At 34.2% G+C, this 15,948-nt stretch overlaps 1 protein-coding gene across 1 annotated transcript; it reads left to right on the forward strand.

The window, feature by feature from the left end:
• The first annotated feature begins 5,987 nt into the window (after positions 1-5,987).
• LOC133863280 (uncharacterized) lies at positions 5,988-6,323 on the forward strand. The gene has a single exon (XM_062299231.1). It carries the CDS (start codon positions 5,988-5,990, stop codon positions 6,321-6,323), a length of 336 nt encoding a protein of 111 aa, XP_062155215.1.
• Positions 6,324-15,948: the final 9,625 nt, after the last annotated feature.

A 15,948-nucleotide genomic window follows, 5' to 3' on the forward strand; every position in this document is an offset into this window, starting at 1 on the left:
CATATGAGACTCGTGTGGAGAGGAATTAGAGATCGGTTCACTCATCTTCTACATTGGCAGTTGAATAAGCACACTTAGTATCGAACTACATGTCAGGATGAAGTTCTCTTTCCAAAATAGCATTTATCTAAACTCAATGCACTATATAAATCTTAGTCTAAATGCTACCTAAGCACCTAACCTGAGTCATCCATTTGCTCACCACTTCATGCGCCAAATTAAGGTTTTGCATATGGCTAATCACATGCCACATGGATTGTGGGCTATCCATGTCCATGCACAATCTTAACAAAAATAAATATTAACGACCTCATCTTAACCTTAGCGAAGGTGATTTGTGTCAACCAACTATATGTGCTACATAAGCATCAAGGGACATAATGTCTTATTCCTGCTTACTACCTAAGCACTAGAGGCGATAATGTAACGATTTAAAGAAAAGCATTAGTTATATCTGTGTTATCACCTTAAAAGGACTAGTCAATTTGAAGCTTCTTCTGAATTCATTATAAAGCTCTGTTTCACTTATTAACTAAATAATGTGAGACTTAGCTCACTAATACCTTTACAATCTACTCACTCTATGTGTGCTACTCTTCATCTTTCCAATGTGAGACAGAATAGTACAAACTCCTCCCTTAAACCTCTAACGTCCTCACCAAGGCTACGTCATGAGGTGCTTCAGCACCACATGGTATGGCGTTACTAGGTGACTCTGATACCATTTGTAACGACTTAAGGAAAAGCGCTAGCCATATTTGTGCTATCACCTTAAAAAAACTAGTCAATTTAGAGCTTCTCTAGAATTTCTTATAAAGCTGTTTCACTTAATAACGAAGCAATGTTGAGCTTAGCACGCATGACTATTTTTATAAACAACCTACTTTATGTGGGCTACTCTTCATCTATCCAATGTGGAAAAGGTGTGTTATACAATCACTTATGTTAGTGAGCCGATCGAAGCCTGCCGACATACCTTCTCAACATGACATTGAATATAGTGATTATAGAATATATCAATATCATGTGCGCAACAAGCAACATGATTCTATGAGAGAAATCAAACATATCATATGGTCAACTATAAACACTTTAACCAAAACACTCAAATATTGTTTTAGGACCATTCCTCTCTATTCGTCTATATGTGCAACTACACGGATAGTGACTTTAAAAAAAACATGTGTCTATTATAATAAATGGCTAAATAGCTCAAAAGTACATGGGATTAGGCCTTAAATCAAATTGCTGCCTCGGTTTCAAAAAGCTTCATAAGTAATACATGTTATCCAAATTCTTTTTGTTATTTGTTATGTTCGTATTAAAATTGGCATAAATAGTATTTTTATTAACAGCTTTGCTCATGTAGACAATGGTGTGGCATCCAAATTCCCACTGCAACTATAACACTCGAGGAATAACATGCTTAGATTAATAATACATAAATATAAATAGCATGAGTGTATAGGATTTAATTAATTAACTTGCAGATTAATTAGTACTCTCTCTCTCTCTCTCTCTCTCTCTCTCTATATATATATATATATATATGTCGATCGAGGGATTATAAATCGATCGAACGACTTTTTTGTGATTAAAATTGATCATGCGATAATAGAATTGAACGATTAATAGAAGTCGAAATCGATCGATCGAGCGATTTAATACTTAGATTAATAAAATGGATCAAGCAATTTATTACAGTATAAATGAAAGCTCGAAATCAATCAAGCGACTTTGTTTTACAGTATGATGCAGTATACGTGTAAGCAACATGTGTCGATTTTATTTCTTCTAATTCTTGAACCCACTTCGTGTAATTGGTTTCAGAAGATTAAAATCTAATCTAGTTAGTTTAGTTAGCTAAGTTTGGTTCAAAACAAACTAAGTATAGCTTGTACGATACAATTATTACTCAAATATATGAAATCCAATTTTAGGAGATATGAATAATCTTCGTACTGATTTTTACTAGCTTATCTGTCGATAATCCGGCCATCGAAGAAGTTTGTACTGGTTTGATCTTGTCCATTCAAGATTATTATATAAGGAATGCATGGGTGATCAATTCTTCATCAAGAAACCAAAAAAATCTAGCAAACTCTCTTCTAAGTATCACTCTCTATTTCTTCTTCTTTTGATTGCAAAAACTTTAATTGATATAAGTGTTCTCCTTAGTTCCTCCATGCTTCTAGCAATTAATAAACCAAGAATTGAAGCCTTAATCATTCTCTTTTCACCACAAAATCAGTAGAAAACAAAGAACAGAAATTGCCCCTGTTCTAGACCGTAAAAACAGAGTATATAAACCACCTTGGTGTATTTCTAATTCTGGACAGCAGCACCTCTACTCATTTGGGTTACTTTGAAGTAACATCAGTGAGTATTTTCTTCTTCTACTTCTCAGAAAAACAATGATTTCCTTTCCTTTAGACCATGATTGTTCTTCTTCTTCTTTGAAGAATGAAACAACCATATACATCTTTTTGTTTGTTAACATAGAAGTTTCAGGCCAAAAACCACAACCAATCAGTAAGTTTGAGGCTTGTGAAAGGCGTATAAATGGATGTGTGAGGTTATTAATTTGTGATATATGTGTGTGTGTGGGTGGGTGTGGGTGTGTGTGTGTGTGCTTCAAAGAGATAGACGTGTGTGTGTATGTGTGTGTTTTCAAAGAAAGATGGGAATGTGTTGTGTGTATTTTTGTAAACTGTGTGTATATGATGGTGGGCAGTGACATGAAGAGTTGAGTGTGTGTGCGCGCGCGTGCATGTGTGTGCGTGTGCGTGTACTGCATGCTGTGTGAATAGAAAGAACCGGGTGAGTGCATTTTAGAGTAAGATGTGCGTGTTAAGTCAAGACAATGAGTGTGTGCTATGTGTTTAAACGTGTGTGGATTTATTTTTAGGAATATATGTAAATGATATTTTTAAAGAAATATATATTTAATAGAAAAGAAAATAATTTTAATAGCATCGTTATGTTGCCCAAATATTTTAAAATATTAACAGACATTTAAAATTATAAAGCTGATATTCTGTCTGATATCAAATATCAATATTTCATGCCATCCATTTCCATAAATGGAATTATTGAATAAAATGAAGATAAAAGTTATATTTTATAGCTGATGTAATGGAAAATAATTTCTTAAGAATAAGTGTAGTAATAATAATAAATGTTCTCTTAGTGCCTTTTCGCTAATTTATTATTATTGCATGGTTATAATTATGCAATTTTTTGGGATAACCTTTGAAGCAAAAACAGTAAATATCTCTATACTTACTGAGAGTAATGCTAGTGGAACTTTTCCATAATATTGTGAATACTTGTTTTTTCATTTGTTTGCGCATGTAATATTTGCATATTTTCTTATTTTAATTAAATTATTAAATAACAAAGCTGATACGCAGCAGAGCGAGAGACGTCTGCCAGTGGGATCTTTGGCTTCCGTGACATTTAATAAATAAACGGGCTGAAACCTTTGGCTCTTGGTCTGCTTGAACCTTTGGCTTCCAGCAACTAACAAATAAACTATTAGGTGAGAAAACTAGTACGCAGCAGGGGGAGAGATGGCTACCAGCAATGCGTTAATCTGGACAGTTGGTTGCTTCATGAGTGGAGAGTAAACAAAATTAAATTAAGACATTGCATATAAAACTATCATAATATTACTTTATAATTATGTATATATTCAATCTGTGTTTATGATTCGCAACCATAGATTATAAATTGCATATACATGTGATTATGAAGTCTTGCTTCATTATGTTGCATCTATTTAATAAATCAGCATTTATTATATTATTGGAAATAGTATATTACTGTTTCTTCTTTATATTATGTATTATTACACGATATGAGGAGGAGAAATATCAGGAATACCCAAACCCTTAGGTGGATTCTGTTGCCAATGCTAGAGGCTAGGTTGCCTATATTTTGTGGACTGTTATGTTCTAGTTCTTTATTATATTATATTGAGAACGATATTTATATTCCTGTTGGTGTGTAATAATTATACTCTAGTTATTTTGGCTTGTAAATTGTATGTGTTTTGTGTGGCACAAATACTATCTTATATGTAATTACGTAGTTACACTTTATATATCTATTTTGAGGTATTTCAATTAGAAGCTTTAATGTGTTATTTAATTCCAAATCTGTTGGATAAATATACATTCCGCTACTAATTTATAACCCTGATGATGTCGTAATGTCACGTGAAAATCGAAAAAAATTACTTACGCCTTTTTGTAAAAAGGTAGGGTGTTACAGCAACCTAACTAATAAATTTAACTTTAATTATTTAAATGTTTTGATGATGAAATTATGAAAAAAATAAAAATAAAATAATAAAAGAAGAAGAAATAAGAAAATGCACATACCTAAGGATAATCAACAACCGTATTCATAGCAATTTACTCTAATTACTACCAAATTTGAGATATGTACTTCAATAAAAATTTATCTCCAAATGTTGGTCCCATAATTAGAGTCTAATGGCCGGATGGCCCCTTTATTATTATTATTTGGTTGCACAAAATATTTAGCCCATTGGCCTCTTCTTGTACATTGACTTGGAGCCCATCAGTAACGGGCAGAGATATGATAAATTGCCACTCTAAAATACAACTTTTAACTATCTTTCTTCACATGACCATTTTTACTTTTACTTTTTTTAAAAAAAAAAAAACCAAAAAACTTAAAGCTAGTTAAACAACCACCTTATTATATAGATAGAATGGTCAAAAATTGTGTCTTAAAATAACAAAAAAAAATTATATTTCAATGGGCATGGCCTTGAAAGTTGAAACTGAATATTGCACCCTGCTTTTCCTTTGACCTAACTAACCGTGACTTGTCACCCAAGACTAAACTACCCCTTACCTTACCCTCCATGCACCTAATCGGCTAATCCTATGCCCCAAAAACAAAGACTAAAAATAGATTGTAGCCCATTTAATTTGTGAAGTTTTTTTTTTTTTTTTTTTTTTTTTTTTTATTTATAATAATCAAACAGAAAATGAAATGGTCAAATGAAAAAGTTAAAAATTCGAATATATCTACAACAAGCATAACATAAGGAGAGGTTTGACCCATTGTTTATAGGTTGTTTGTATTGTTTGTGCTGTAATTTTTGCTTTGGATCTACCGTCATGGAATCCATCCCCATTTTCGATGTTTAGAGTCCGGTAATCTCTTCTCAATTTGCTTAGGAAAAAAAAAAAAAAGAGAGAGAGAAATTTAAAGAAAGAAAATAAACAACGACAACCACAATAATAAAAGAGAAATTTATGAGACCTAACATAACGTTCATTTTTTAATATATTCATTGACAATTTCTTTTGGAAATTAACTATTGAATGTGGAACTTACCTATAGATCCCATAAATTTAATAATTAATTTATAAAACAATTGTGCCAAAATATACAGTAAATATACACAAGAAAGAAAATAAAAATAAATAAATAAAAAATCTCGAAATTAATAGCCAACAATGAACACCATTAAAAAAGTGCAAGAACAGATCGCAAAAGTGGGCCCAATTCATAAAAAAACATTGAAAAACCGTAGGCAGAGAAAGAGAAAAGCCCACAGAATAAACCGTCCAACAACCAACACGCTTTTTCACACCCTCCACGTGTACTTTCTTATCCACTTCTCTGTCTCTCACATCGCCTACGCTACTTTTCCTAGTAACTCATTCTGATCATGCTAACATGATTGTACCTTTGTGGCCAAAAATACCCTTTGCCTTCAAAATCAAACCCTTGAAAGTCCCATCAATCGAGAATCAGCACTTGAAAATCAAACAACTTAATGGACGCTCAGAGCTCTTAACCGCAGTTGATAAAATCCCTCAACCCTCACCAACTTCAAAGCTTTGCTTCAGTCCCAATCTTTCACATCTGTCAAAGTCTTCATTTTTCGGTTCTGCATTTCGGTCTCTCCAATGGCAACCACTCTCTCTTCTTTCCGACCCGGAATGATCCGGGCCTCCGCTTCCTCCTCTAACAAACCCGACCCAAATCGCCGGAAACCCGTCTCGGCCAACTGGTGGGCACCTCTCTTCGGCTGGTCCACCGATCCGGACTACATTGACCCCACCGCCTACCCATCCGGAACCGAGCCACGCGCCTCTGATCTGGATCCCGGAACGGGACGACACAGGTCCAGATTCACGCTCGGGTGCTTCACCGAGGAGAAGGCGAAGGAGCTCCGGAAGAAGACGGCGGAGAACTCTGCGTTTCACGATATAATGTACCACTCGTCCATCGCGTCTCGGCTCGCGTCCGATATTTCGCAGTGGTCGGAGAAGTAGGTCTTTCTGGAGCTCCGGTAAGTCTCCCTCCAACGGTTCCGGTCAAGATCCTTGGTTCCATGGCTTGCAATTTGTCGAAATGATAAGTATGAGAAATTGTTTTTATTTTGCTTTTTGGAACATTAGTGAGATCAAGTACAATGTGGTTTGCGTGTGTACTCTTGATTTGGGACGTTGGATCGTTTATTTGCGGTGATTTTTGTTTGCTTTAGTAAATGTTGGCTTAACAAATTCAGGAAAATAATAAATAAAGAAGATTAGTAATTTAGTATTGGACATGTTTTTACACGTCCTGCCGATAAACATTTCTTATCGTCTCCGTAAAATTAAATTTCAAATTTATAGTTAAATTAATAGAAATGAAATGAATATGAATATGAGATGAATTTGTATTATTTTTCATTATTATATGTTTTCAGTAATTAATGGTACTCAATTATATATAATATATGGTTTAGGTGGGAAATTAGGAGTTGGTCAACCAGTTGTTTAGAAAATGTTCTTTATCCACTTGTAGTATTTTACTATTTTTATAATTTTGTTGAAGATAAAGTATATTAAGGGATTTTCATGGATTAATAGACCCAAATCACATGCTATGCTACTGATCGATAAACCCTAATTAGTCTTTTTTTTAAGTGGAAAGCTTATATTTATTTGCTCTCCCGTTCCCCTCTAATTTGCTTAGAAAAAAAAAAAAAAAAAAAAAAAAAATGCAAATAGCTTGTACTTAAAAGTCTTAAACTATGTCCTCTCGTATTTTTTTTATATGAAAATTCGTCATCTTACATGGAATTATTTAATTAAGAAATAACAATTACCGGAAACTTCTATAAAGAAAGTTGAAATAATGGCATTTCAAGTGATCCTATCTTATACCGGTAGTTTGTATTTTTCAATAGAGATCCAAAATGCCTTCAATATCTTTAAGAGTAATGTTGGGAAAAATACAATTAACCCCTTACAGGTTGACCACTTTTTTAATTTTGATTTAAATGTTTAAAAATTTGCAATGTGTCTCAACAAAGTTTTCAAATTTGTGAATGTGACCAATCCGTTAATGATTTCTATCTGCCTTGACAGAAAGGGCCTAACGTTGCGGAGCACTTATTTTTTTTATTTTTTTTTTGGATGAATGAAAGCTTTATTGATCATCAAACAACTACACTCCAGACAAGCTGGATCTCAGAACCCAAAATGGGAACCAACCAAAGGCCAGCATACAAGCCTAAACAACGGAAATCCAACAACAAGACAAGCCCAGGCCAAATAGCAACAAGCCAAGACCAGGACAAACAACAAACACACACAACCAATCTACAAAACATCTACATCAGATGTTGTAGGTTCCATTTATCCACAAGTTTTGCATTATAGGTAAGCTTCTTAAATCTGCCTTGAGCTATCACCCGAACCCTCACATCCCACTTGATTTGAGCCAGAATAGCTTCTTCAGATCTGGGAGTCTTAGAGTGAATCAAATCATTTCTGTGCTTCCATAAGTGATAAACCGTGGCACCTAAACACAATCTACCCAAGCAAGCCTTAAGACTCTTCCCAATCAGCACGGTATTACCCCAACTCTTAATACAATCCCATTCCACCAGAACATTTATCAAAGAGCAATCAGCCATGATATGAGTCCAGATGCGGCAACTAAAGCTGCACTTGAAAAAAAGATGGTCACGACTCTCCATTCCCCCATAACTAAAAAGGCAGAGGATATTTTCAGAAAATTCCAAACAACACATTTTATACTTGGTAACCAAAGCATCCCTAAACACTAACCAAACAAAAAATGAGCGTTTAGGAACGGACAAAGGAGACCAAACCAATTTCCACCATTTAACTATCGGGTAGACAATGCTCAGCTTCCTCCAAGCATCTGCACAAGAATATTTTTCATCACTAAAATCCCATATAGGCATATCATCTACACCAATCTCCACATCATGAAGCTGGCTCTGAATAGCAACCAGAGCATTCGATCGAGCTGCAGGCCAATACCAATTCCCTTCTTTAATAATAGCATGAAGTCTATAGTTAAGGGGAAAGCCAGAGTCATAGATCAGTCTATAACCATACCTATTTAAGAGATAACCTTCCGGATGCCACTAATCCAACCATAGAAACACCTTCCTTCCATCCCCGACCTTATAGCCTTCCGGATACCACTAATCCAACCATAGAAACACTTTCCTTCCATCCCCGACCTTAAACCTGATGTGTTGTTTTGCAAGGTCTCGAAGTTTGAAAATTTTCTTCCAACTCCGAGAGCAAGAAGTCGGGATAAGAACCTGCCAGAAGCTCCTACCTTCCAAACCTCTTGATTTTACCCTCGTTTAGACGCGGTCAATTATCAAATTGGCCCTCAAACGTGTCCTGTCACTGTTGCTCTGATACAGAAGGTTCCGGAGCTTCCATCTCTGGGGCTCGCGTGCTTCTTCTTGTTGCTCTCGTTCTCACTCTTCGACCATGAGCTTTCTCAGAGGAGAATGACGAAACGTCGGCAAGGACACCTTTGAATGATCGGAGTTTGTATGGGAATCGTTGAGAAGTAGTGTTTGGTCGAAGATCGGGTAGATGGTTCTAATCTGGCCGGGATAGAAGATCTCGTCGGCTGAGATTGGTGACCAGTACTCCGGCTCTCTCTGCAAACAACAGCAAACATAGCAGCTATATTCTCGTCCTCGTCCTCTTCTCATTGAGGTTCAGTGTTGGAGGTGCTCTGTTTCGGCTCTCGCAATTAGAGGAGAACAAGATCGCAATCAGACGGTCTGAGCGATTTCGCTGCTGGTGGACTGCCTGAGTAATCGGTTCAACTTTCGAACATCGGCGATTGTTTCGGCATTTGAACCAAACGAAGAGGCGGTGGAGGCGGCAGAGGCGGAGTTCTCAAAAAGCGTTGTCGTTGGGCGCGACTACACCGCCGATCTTCCCAACGAGTGCTTCGCGAGCATTTTTCATTTCCTCGGCTCCGGCGACAGGAGACAGTGCTCACTCATCTATCAACAGTGGCTCCGCGTCGATGGACAGAATCGTCACCGTCTCTCTCTCAAAGCCCAGGCAGATGATACAAGGGGAAAAGGATTCAATGTGCCATCTTTGTTCACTCGCTTCGAGTAGGTGACGAAGCTCACCCTACGATGCGACCGGAAATCGAACAGCATAAACGACGACGGTTTGGTGTCTGAGGGTAAAAATAAAATAGAGCTCACATGAAAAGAAAAAAACATGTGGAGAGCACGTGAGGTCTTTTCGGAGCAAACGGAAATCATTATCGAATTAGCCACATTGACAAATTTGGAAACTTCGTTAGGGTACATTGTAAATTTTTAAATATTAAAGACAAAATTGAAAAAGTTGTCAAACTTTGGGGGCATTAATGTATTTGCCTCAATAATGTTATATACCACGATTAATTTTAGATGTTATATTCTTTTTTTCTTTTTTCTTTTTCTATCCTTCTAATAATGATATAGTTTTAAAATCAAATTAATCATTATTGAATTTTAATCTAATGGTAATTTTAAAAGCCATATAATTATTAGAGAGGCACAAGAGAGACATGGGCATGACGTCTAGAATTACTCAATTTAAAGGTAAATTGACAGTGCTACGTTAACAAGTAATGCTAGAAGTCATTCTTGTATCTCTTCAAAACTAATGTACCTTTTAAAATCACCATTGAGCTTGTGATAAATCATTATTAAATTTTAATCAAATAGTGATTTTAAAAGTCACATTACTTTTACATGGACACAAAAATGACTTCTATAATTACTCTTATGGCAACATAGTATGATTGTAGTAGAATAGTTTCATTACTCTATCTTCAATGGTTCCATTTTTATTTTTATTTTCCTTTTAAATAATTTGAACAGTGAGAGGAGCCAATGATGTTTATTAAACATAATTTTAGACCCATTTTAAATGGACTACTCTATCTCTTAATGTAGTACTTATAGTAAACCATCAATTTTCAAACCCGGTAATGGGAAACTTTAACCTCAGGTTTGAAGGCTTTTTTTTTTTTTGGCAGTAATTTTTAGTAAGTAATTTGAAAAAAAGGAGAAAAATGGTTGATAATGTGACATTTATTATACCAATCACTAAATAATTAAATTTAATCACAATTTTTTTTTTTTTTTCCACCCAATGTTTTGCCACATGACACTCATGTGAATTACAGCATGAATTTGTAAACAATTTGTAATAAAATGTATAATACCCCAAGCATCGTCAAATCAAATGGATAGAATTATTCACTAATTTCATATGAAAGTTTGATGGATCCATGTTATGAAAGTAGAATTCTACAGCATTTAGATGAAGTTGGCATGACTTACAAGCACATATCCAATAAAACTTTTGAAGTTATCTTTGATGTAGCTTATCTTAGAGTAGTCGTAATTTAATTAAATAAAGATAGTTATAGTTATCCTTCTAAATCAAGAGTCTTTTAATTATTTATAACATTATGGTGTAGAAGTCATTTAGTAGTAGGTTTTTATTGTTCTGTATAGGAGTTATCTCCATATCTATATTAAAGTAATGTTTCTTGTACAAAGCTGACGTGGAAATGAATTTCACTTTCTTTCTTTTTCTTTTTTTTCATAAGAGTAAAAAAAGAAAAGAAAAAAAAAGAAAAAAAAGTGTGTACAATTAATGTGAAAATCGTTTCCACATTAGCTTTACTGTACAAAGTGTTTACAATTGTTGTGCAGGAAACATTACTCTTTATGTTATCGCTTATAAACATTTAGTTCCAGTGGATGTTTATCTCCACTTAGTCGAGTCATGATATGAGTTATTTTTCGAGGTGTGAAATTGAATTCTGCGTAAGTTATGTTCCTCTATTTAAAGAGATGAATTTATTAATAAAGAAAAAGCAGAATTAACCACAAACCTGTATTTGAAAAAGTCTAGGTTCTCTCAGAACTTAATAATTTATCCCATTACTTGTTTGATAAATCATTTATACGATAAATTTACATATTGTGATTAAAGTAAAGGATTTATATATTGTGATGGTATGGAAGTAGACATAACCTGTGCAAAAATAGTACCACCTCTCAAGTGATAAGTAAATTATTCTTGGGTCATGTTCGGTACGCATGCCTTAGAATAATCATTTCTATGAGAGGTTATTTTTCCTATATCTCTTAAAAATAAAAGAATGGCTATTCTCCTATTCATATGAATAGTTATTCTTTGAGGAATAGAATGGGTATATATATATATAACCTTTTACTTATTTATTTATTTATTTTAGTAAATTCCCCAAGATTCTTTGGGGGTAACCGGCTACCAAAAAGTGTTTTTCAATATTTTTTAATTTTTTTAAAATTATTATTTTATTTTATAAATTTCTGATATTTTAGAAATTTTATTCAATTCTAATAAAAAAATATGTGTTGTCACCAAACTAAATAATAAGAATGGTCATTCCATTTCAACTCCTTGTATTCCTAATTATAGACATTCTTATTCATTCCTAAAGCAATATTCATTCCATGTACTAAAAGTGGCCTATTTTTATACTTGTTTGGTTTTTGGATAGTGAAAAGAAAGAAGAAAAAAGAATTAGATAAGTAAAGACTCTTTTCTTTTTCGTTGCTTGGTTAGTAAACAGGAAGGAATACAAATGTCCCCAAGGGGTAGCTCAATCGGCTGGGAACCACGCCTCATGAAGCAGAGGTCACTAGTTTGATTCTCCCCTCCCCCTCTTGTGTGGATATGTCAAAAAAAAAAAAAAAAAAAAAAAAAAAAAGGGAATACAAATGAAAATGGAAGAAGATAATTCAAACTTTCCTCTCAAGCCTACGAAATATATTGGTATATTACAGATGCACCTAATTGATTTGAAATCTGATCATATCCTTATACTCCATTTGTTTCGACGGAAAACATGTAAAATGACGAAATCATTTTTTAGAAAAAATGATTTTCTTGAAAATATTTTCCGGCGTTTGGCTCGTATGAAAAGAAACACAAAAGCGAAAAATCACCAACGGTCATTTGTACTGGATTCTGACCAAATTGGCCGGATTCTGGCACAGTACAGTCGAATTTCAACCAGCCAGAATCTAGGTTGGCCGGATTCCAGCAAATGTGGTTGGAATCTGGCAATTTGTACCAGATTCCGATGAATGTGGCCGGAATCTAGCCATTAGTGCCAGATTCCGACCAACTGGCCAGAATCCGACCAAATTCGCGAGAAGCAGGATTGGCCAGATTCCGGCGAATATGGCGGGGCTCCGGCTGTAACACCCCAGTCCCATATTGGGAAGAGATGAATCACTCACATAGAGTGAGTGATTTATAAAGATACTCATGGTTGCTAAGTCTCATATTACTTAATTACTAGGTGAAACTGGACTTTATAAGGGATTCTAAGAAAGCTCCAAATTAAACTAGTCCTTTTGGGGTGATAGAGAAGATGTCGATTTTTTCTGGGTCGTTACAAATGGTCTTAAAGGCAGGTTATAACGCCAGGTCATGTGATATTGGAGCACCATATGACATGGCCCTGACGAGGACGTCAGGGGTTTAAGAGGGGGAGTTTGTAACACCCAGATCCCATATTGGAAAGAGATGAATCACTCACATAGAGTGAGTGATTTATAAAGATACTCATTGTTGCTAAGTCCCATATTGCCTAGTTACACTGGTTGTATTGGCTAGATTCTGGAATCTGACAACGGTGGCCGAACATCTCCTGATATTGGCACCAACCGGATTTTGGTGGCAGTCGCCGGTGTCGGAATTTGGTAAACAGAAACCTTTAACGGTAGATTCAGGCTATCAACAAACTCCAATGCCTAACGGTGGAGGATTCCCACAAACGTGCCTGTAAGAATTAAGAGTCTAAATTCGTCAAAATCATAAATCGTTTTTTAAAAATTAAAGAGGATTTTACAATCAAACAAAAAATAATTTCCGTTGACCATTATTTTCGCCTCCACCAAACACCGGAAAATGCCAAAATCATTTTTTAGAAAACATTTTACGCTGAAACAAACGAAGCATTAATTAGAAAAAAGAATCTGATATTACCCTTTATTTCATGATTGTGTGAGAGAGAAAATGACGTTTGAATTAGACATCATTTGCAACTCACTAGAGTTTTCTTTTGGAATAAGTGAAAAAGTTAATGGTAAGTTGTAAACAATATCTGTTGTTTTTTTTTTTCTTCTTTTTAATCTTCTCAACTTGACCTAATAATGAAAAATAATGGTATTTTTTAAGGGTGTGCATGCGGATGTGGTTATTTGTAACATCTGCATCTGTAAAATATGGATATCACTTTCAAATATCCACATCCGCATAATGTTTTTACTAATTGTATCCGCGCAGTTATTGTAGTTATTATCAACTATCCGCATATTAGGTAATGATTTTTAGTATTTTTGGCCTTCTTTGAGTCTATATTAGGGCCTAGTTTAAACGATTTTGAAAATAATTTAGGCTCATTTTTAGTGTTTGAGCTTGTTTTAATTTTTTTTAAGCCCTAATATTTTGAAAATATATTAATTTCACATTATTTTTGCCTTTTTGCCCAAATGTTACACGAGAAAGAAACACAACAAACCAAACCAAATCAATGTAAACATAACATATATCTACTCCAAAACAACATCATTTTAGTGAATTTGCTAAATATAATATATATATATATATATATATATATACATCATTCTGGCAAACATAAGCTTTATTAAGCTCATACTTAAAATGTAGAGAATCTCCACTGGCAGAATTTAATCTTTCAGTAGATTTCTCAAAATATTTGCTAGGGATTAATCCCTCCTGGATACAGTTCATGTCAGATCCAGAATCAATCAGAGCAATAGCATCAAAAGAATAATCTTTTGCCACAATAACAGTAATTTTAGCATACTTAAAATGTAGAGAATCTCCACTGGCAGAATTTAATCTTTCAGTAGATTTCTCAAAATATTTGCTAGGGATTAATCCCTCCTGGATACAGTTCATGTCAGATCCAGAATCAATCAGAGCAATAGCATCAAAAGAATAATCTTTTGCCACAATAACAGTAATTTTAGCATACCATTTGGGTGGTATGAAACTTTTAACAAGTTTAACAAATTTTAAATCACTACTGGAACAGACAGTTGCATTGCTAGGACCATCATTAGAATGCTCATGTTGGTTACCAGTTATTTCTTCTATTTTTAAATCTTCATTTTCTGCATGAATTTTATTATGAAGATTTGTGATTAGTATTTGACTTTTTAGGTCTTGATTATCAGTTTTAATATGAAACATATCATTTTTTAAATCAACAATATCTTTCTTGATATTACTTATTTCATGTTGCAAATCCGAGATAGAAATAACTTTGGATTTTTGTTTTGAAAATCTTTCCAAAGTTTCATCAAGAGAGATTTTGGGTTTAACAGGTTTTTGAAAATCATGTTTCATTGTTTTCTTGAGTTTTTTAAGATATTCATCTTTTAACTCATAGTTTTCGATTTTTGAAATTAAAGTGATTAGTAAATTTTCTTGTTCTTCTTCTTTAGAAGTAACATTACAAAATTTACTTTCATAGCAGGATTTACTGCAACCAATTTTGAAAACATCTTTACTAGATGATTCACTAGCAGAATGATAATAAGAATCATCAGACGAAACTTCATCAATGTAGGATGAATCAGAATCGGAGTAATCTTGGGATTGTAAAATCCTGAAGAGATCATTCCTTTCCTCTTCATCAATTTTTAAAGAATTAATCTTATTCTTTAATTTATTAGGAGGATTTGAACATTTATCAGCATAATGTCCCTTTTTACCACAATTAAAACACCTTCCTTTGGAGGTCTTAACAGGTTTAGAACGCTTCTGCTTTCTAAAGATTTTAGCAGGCCTTTCGGGCTTAACATTCTTTATTTTAGTATGACGGTATTTTTTAGTGAACTTATCCGGTTTCTTCCTGTGCCTCCTGCTAGGGGCAATGGGAGGTAAACCAAATTGTTCACAGAAATTACTCATCTCATACTTAGCTTTCTTGGCATTTTTTAATTGTTGTCTTATCATTTTTGATTGACACACATTTTAATGCCAAGTTTTTTAATAATTGAAAACAAATCACCATAGGTTAAGTTTTCATAATCAATAAATCCAGTAGTAGGATTAACAAGTTTATCTTTTACTTTGTGAGCAAATAATGAAGGTAATCCATCAATGAACTTTTCTTTCCAATAAGGCTTAAAACTATCAGTTCTAAGCATAACACGGGAAATGAAAACATCTTGATACCATCTATAATCAGACATAGTAGGGCATCTAAGATTATTTAAGTAATCAGAAATACGAGAAGTAATATTAGAAGGAGTTCCAACAAAATGTTTAACAATGGTGTATATCAAAGTATTGACACCATCAGGCAATTGCTTGCCATCATTAAGGACGGAGGTTCCGTCGTCATTAATTTTAACAGCATTTTTTATTCGGGTTTTAGCATCTTGAGTAAGATGCTTATCCCACCAGCTATTAAGGGTTCCGGAGAATCCAGTAACAAGTAATTCAACAATATCATAATCAGAAACATCATGGTTAGTCATATAAGCATTGGCAACCATGGACATATGATTCATCTTAT

The sequence above is a fragment of the Alnus glutinosa genome, chromosome 3, assembly GCF_958979055.1.
Source record: "Alnus glutinosa chromosome 3, dhAlnGlut1.1, whole genome shotgun sequence".
NCBI classification, from domain to species: domain Eukaryota; kingdom Viridiplantae; phylum Streptophyta; class Magnoliopsida; order Fagales; family Betulaceae; genus Alnus; species Alnus glutinosa.

What these genes read in the sequence shown, in the direction of transcription:
- LOC133863280 (XM_062299231.1), top strand. Translation starts at nt 5,988, where the DNA reads ATGATCCGGGCCTCCGCTTCCTCCTCTAACAAACCCGACCCAAATCGC.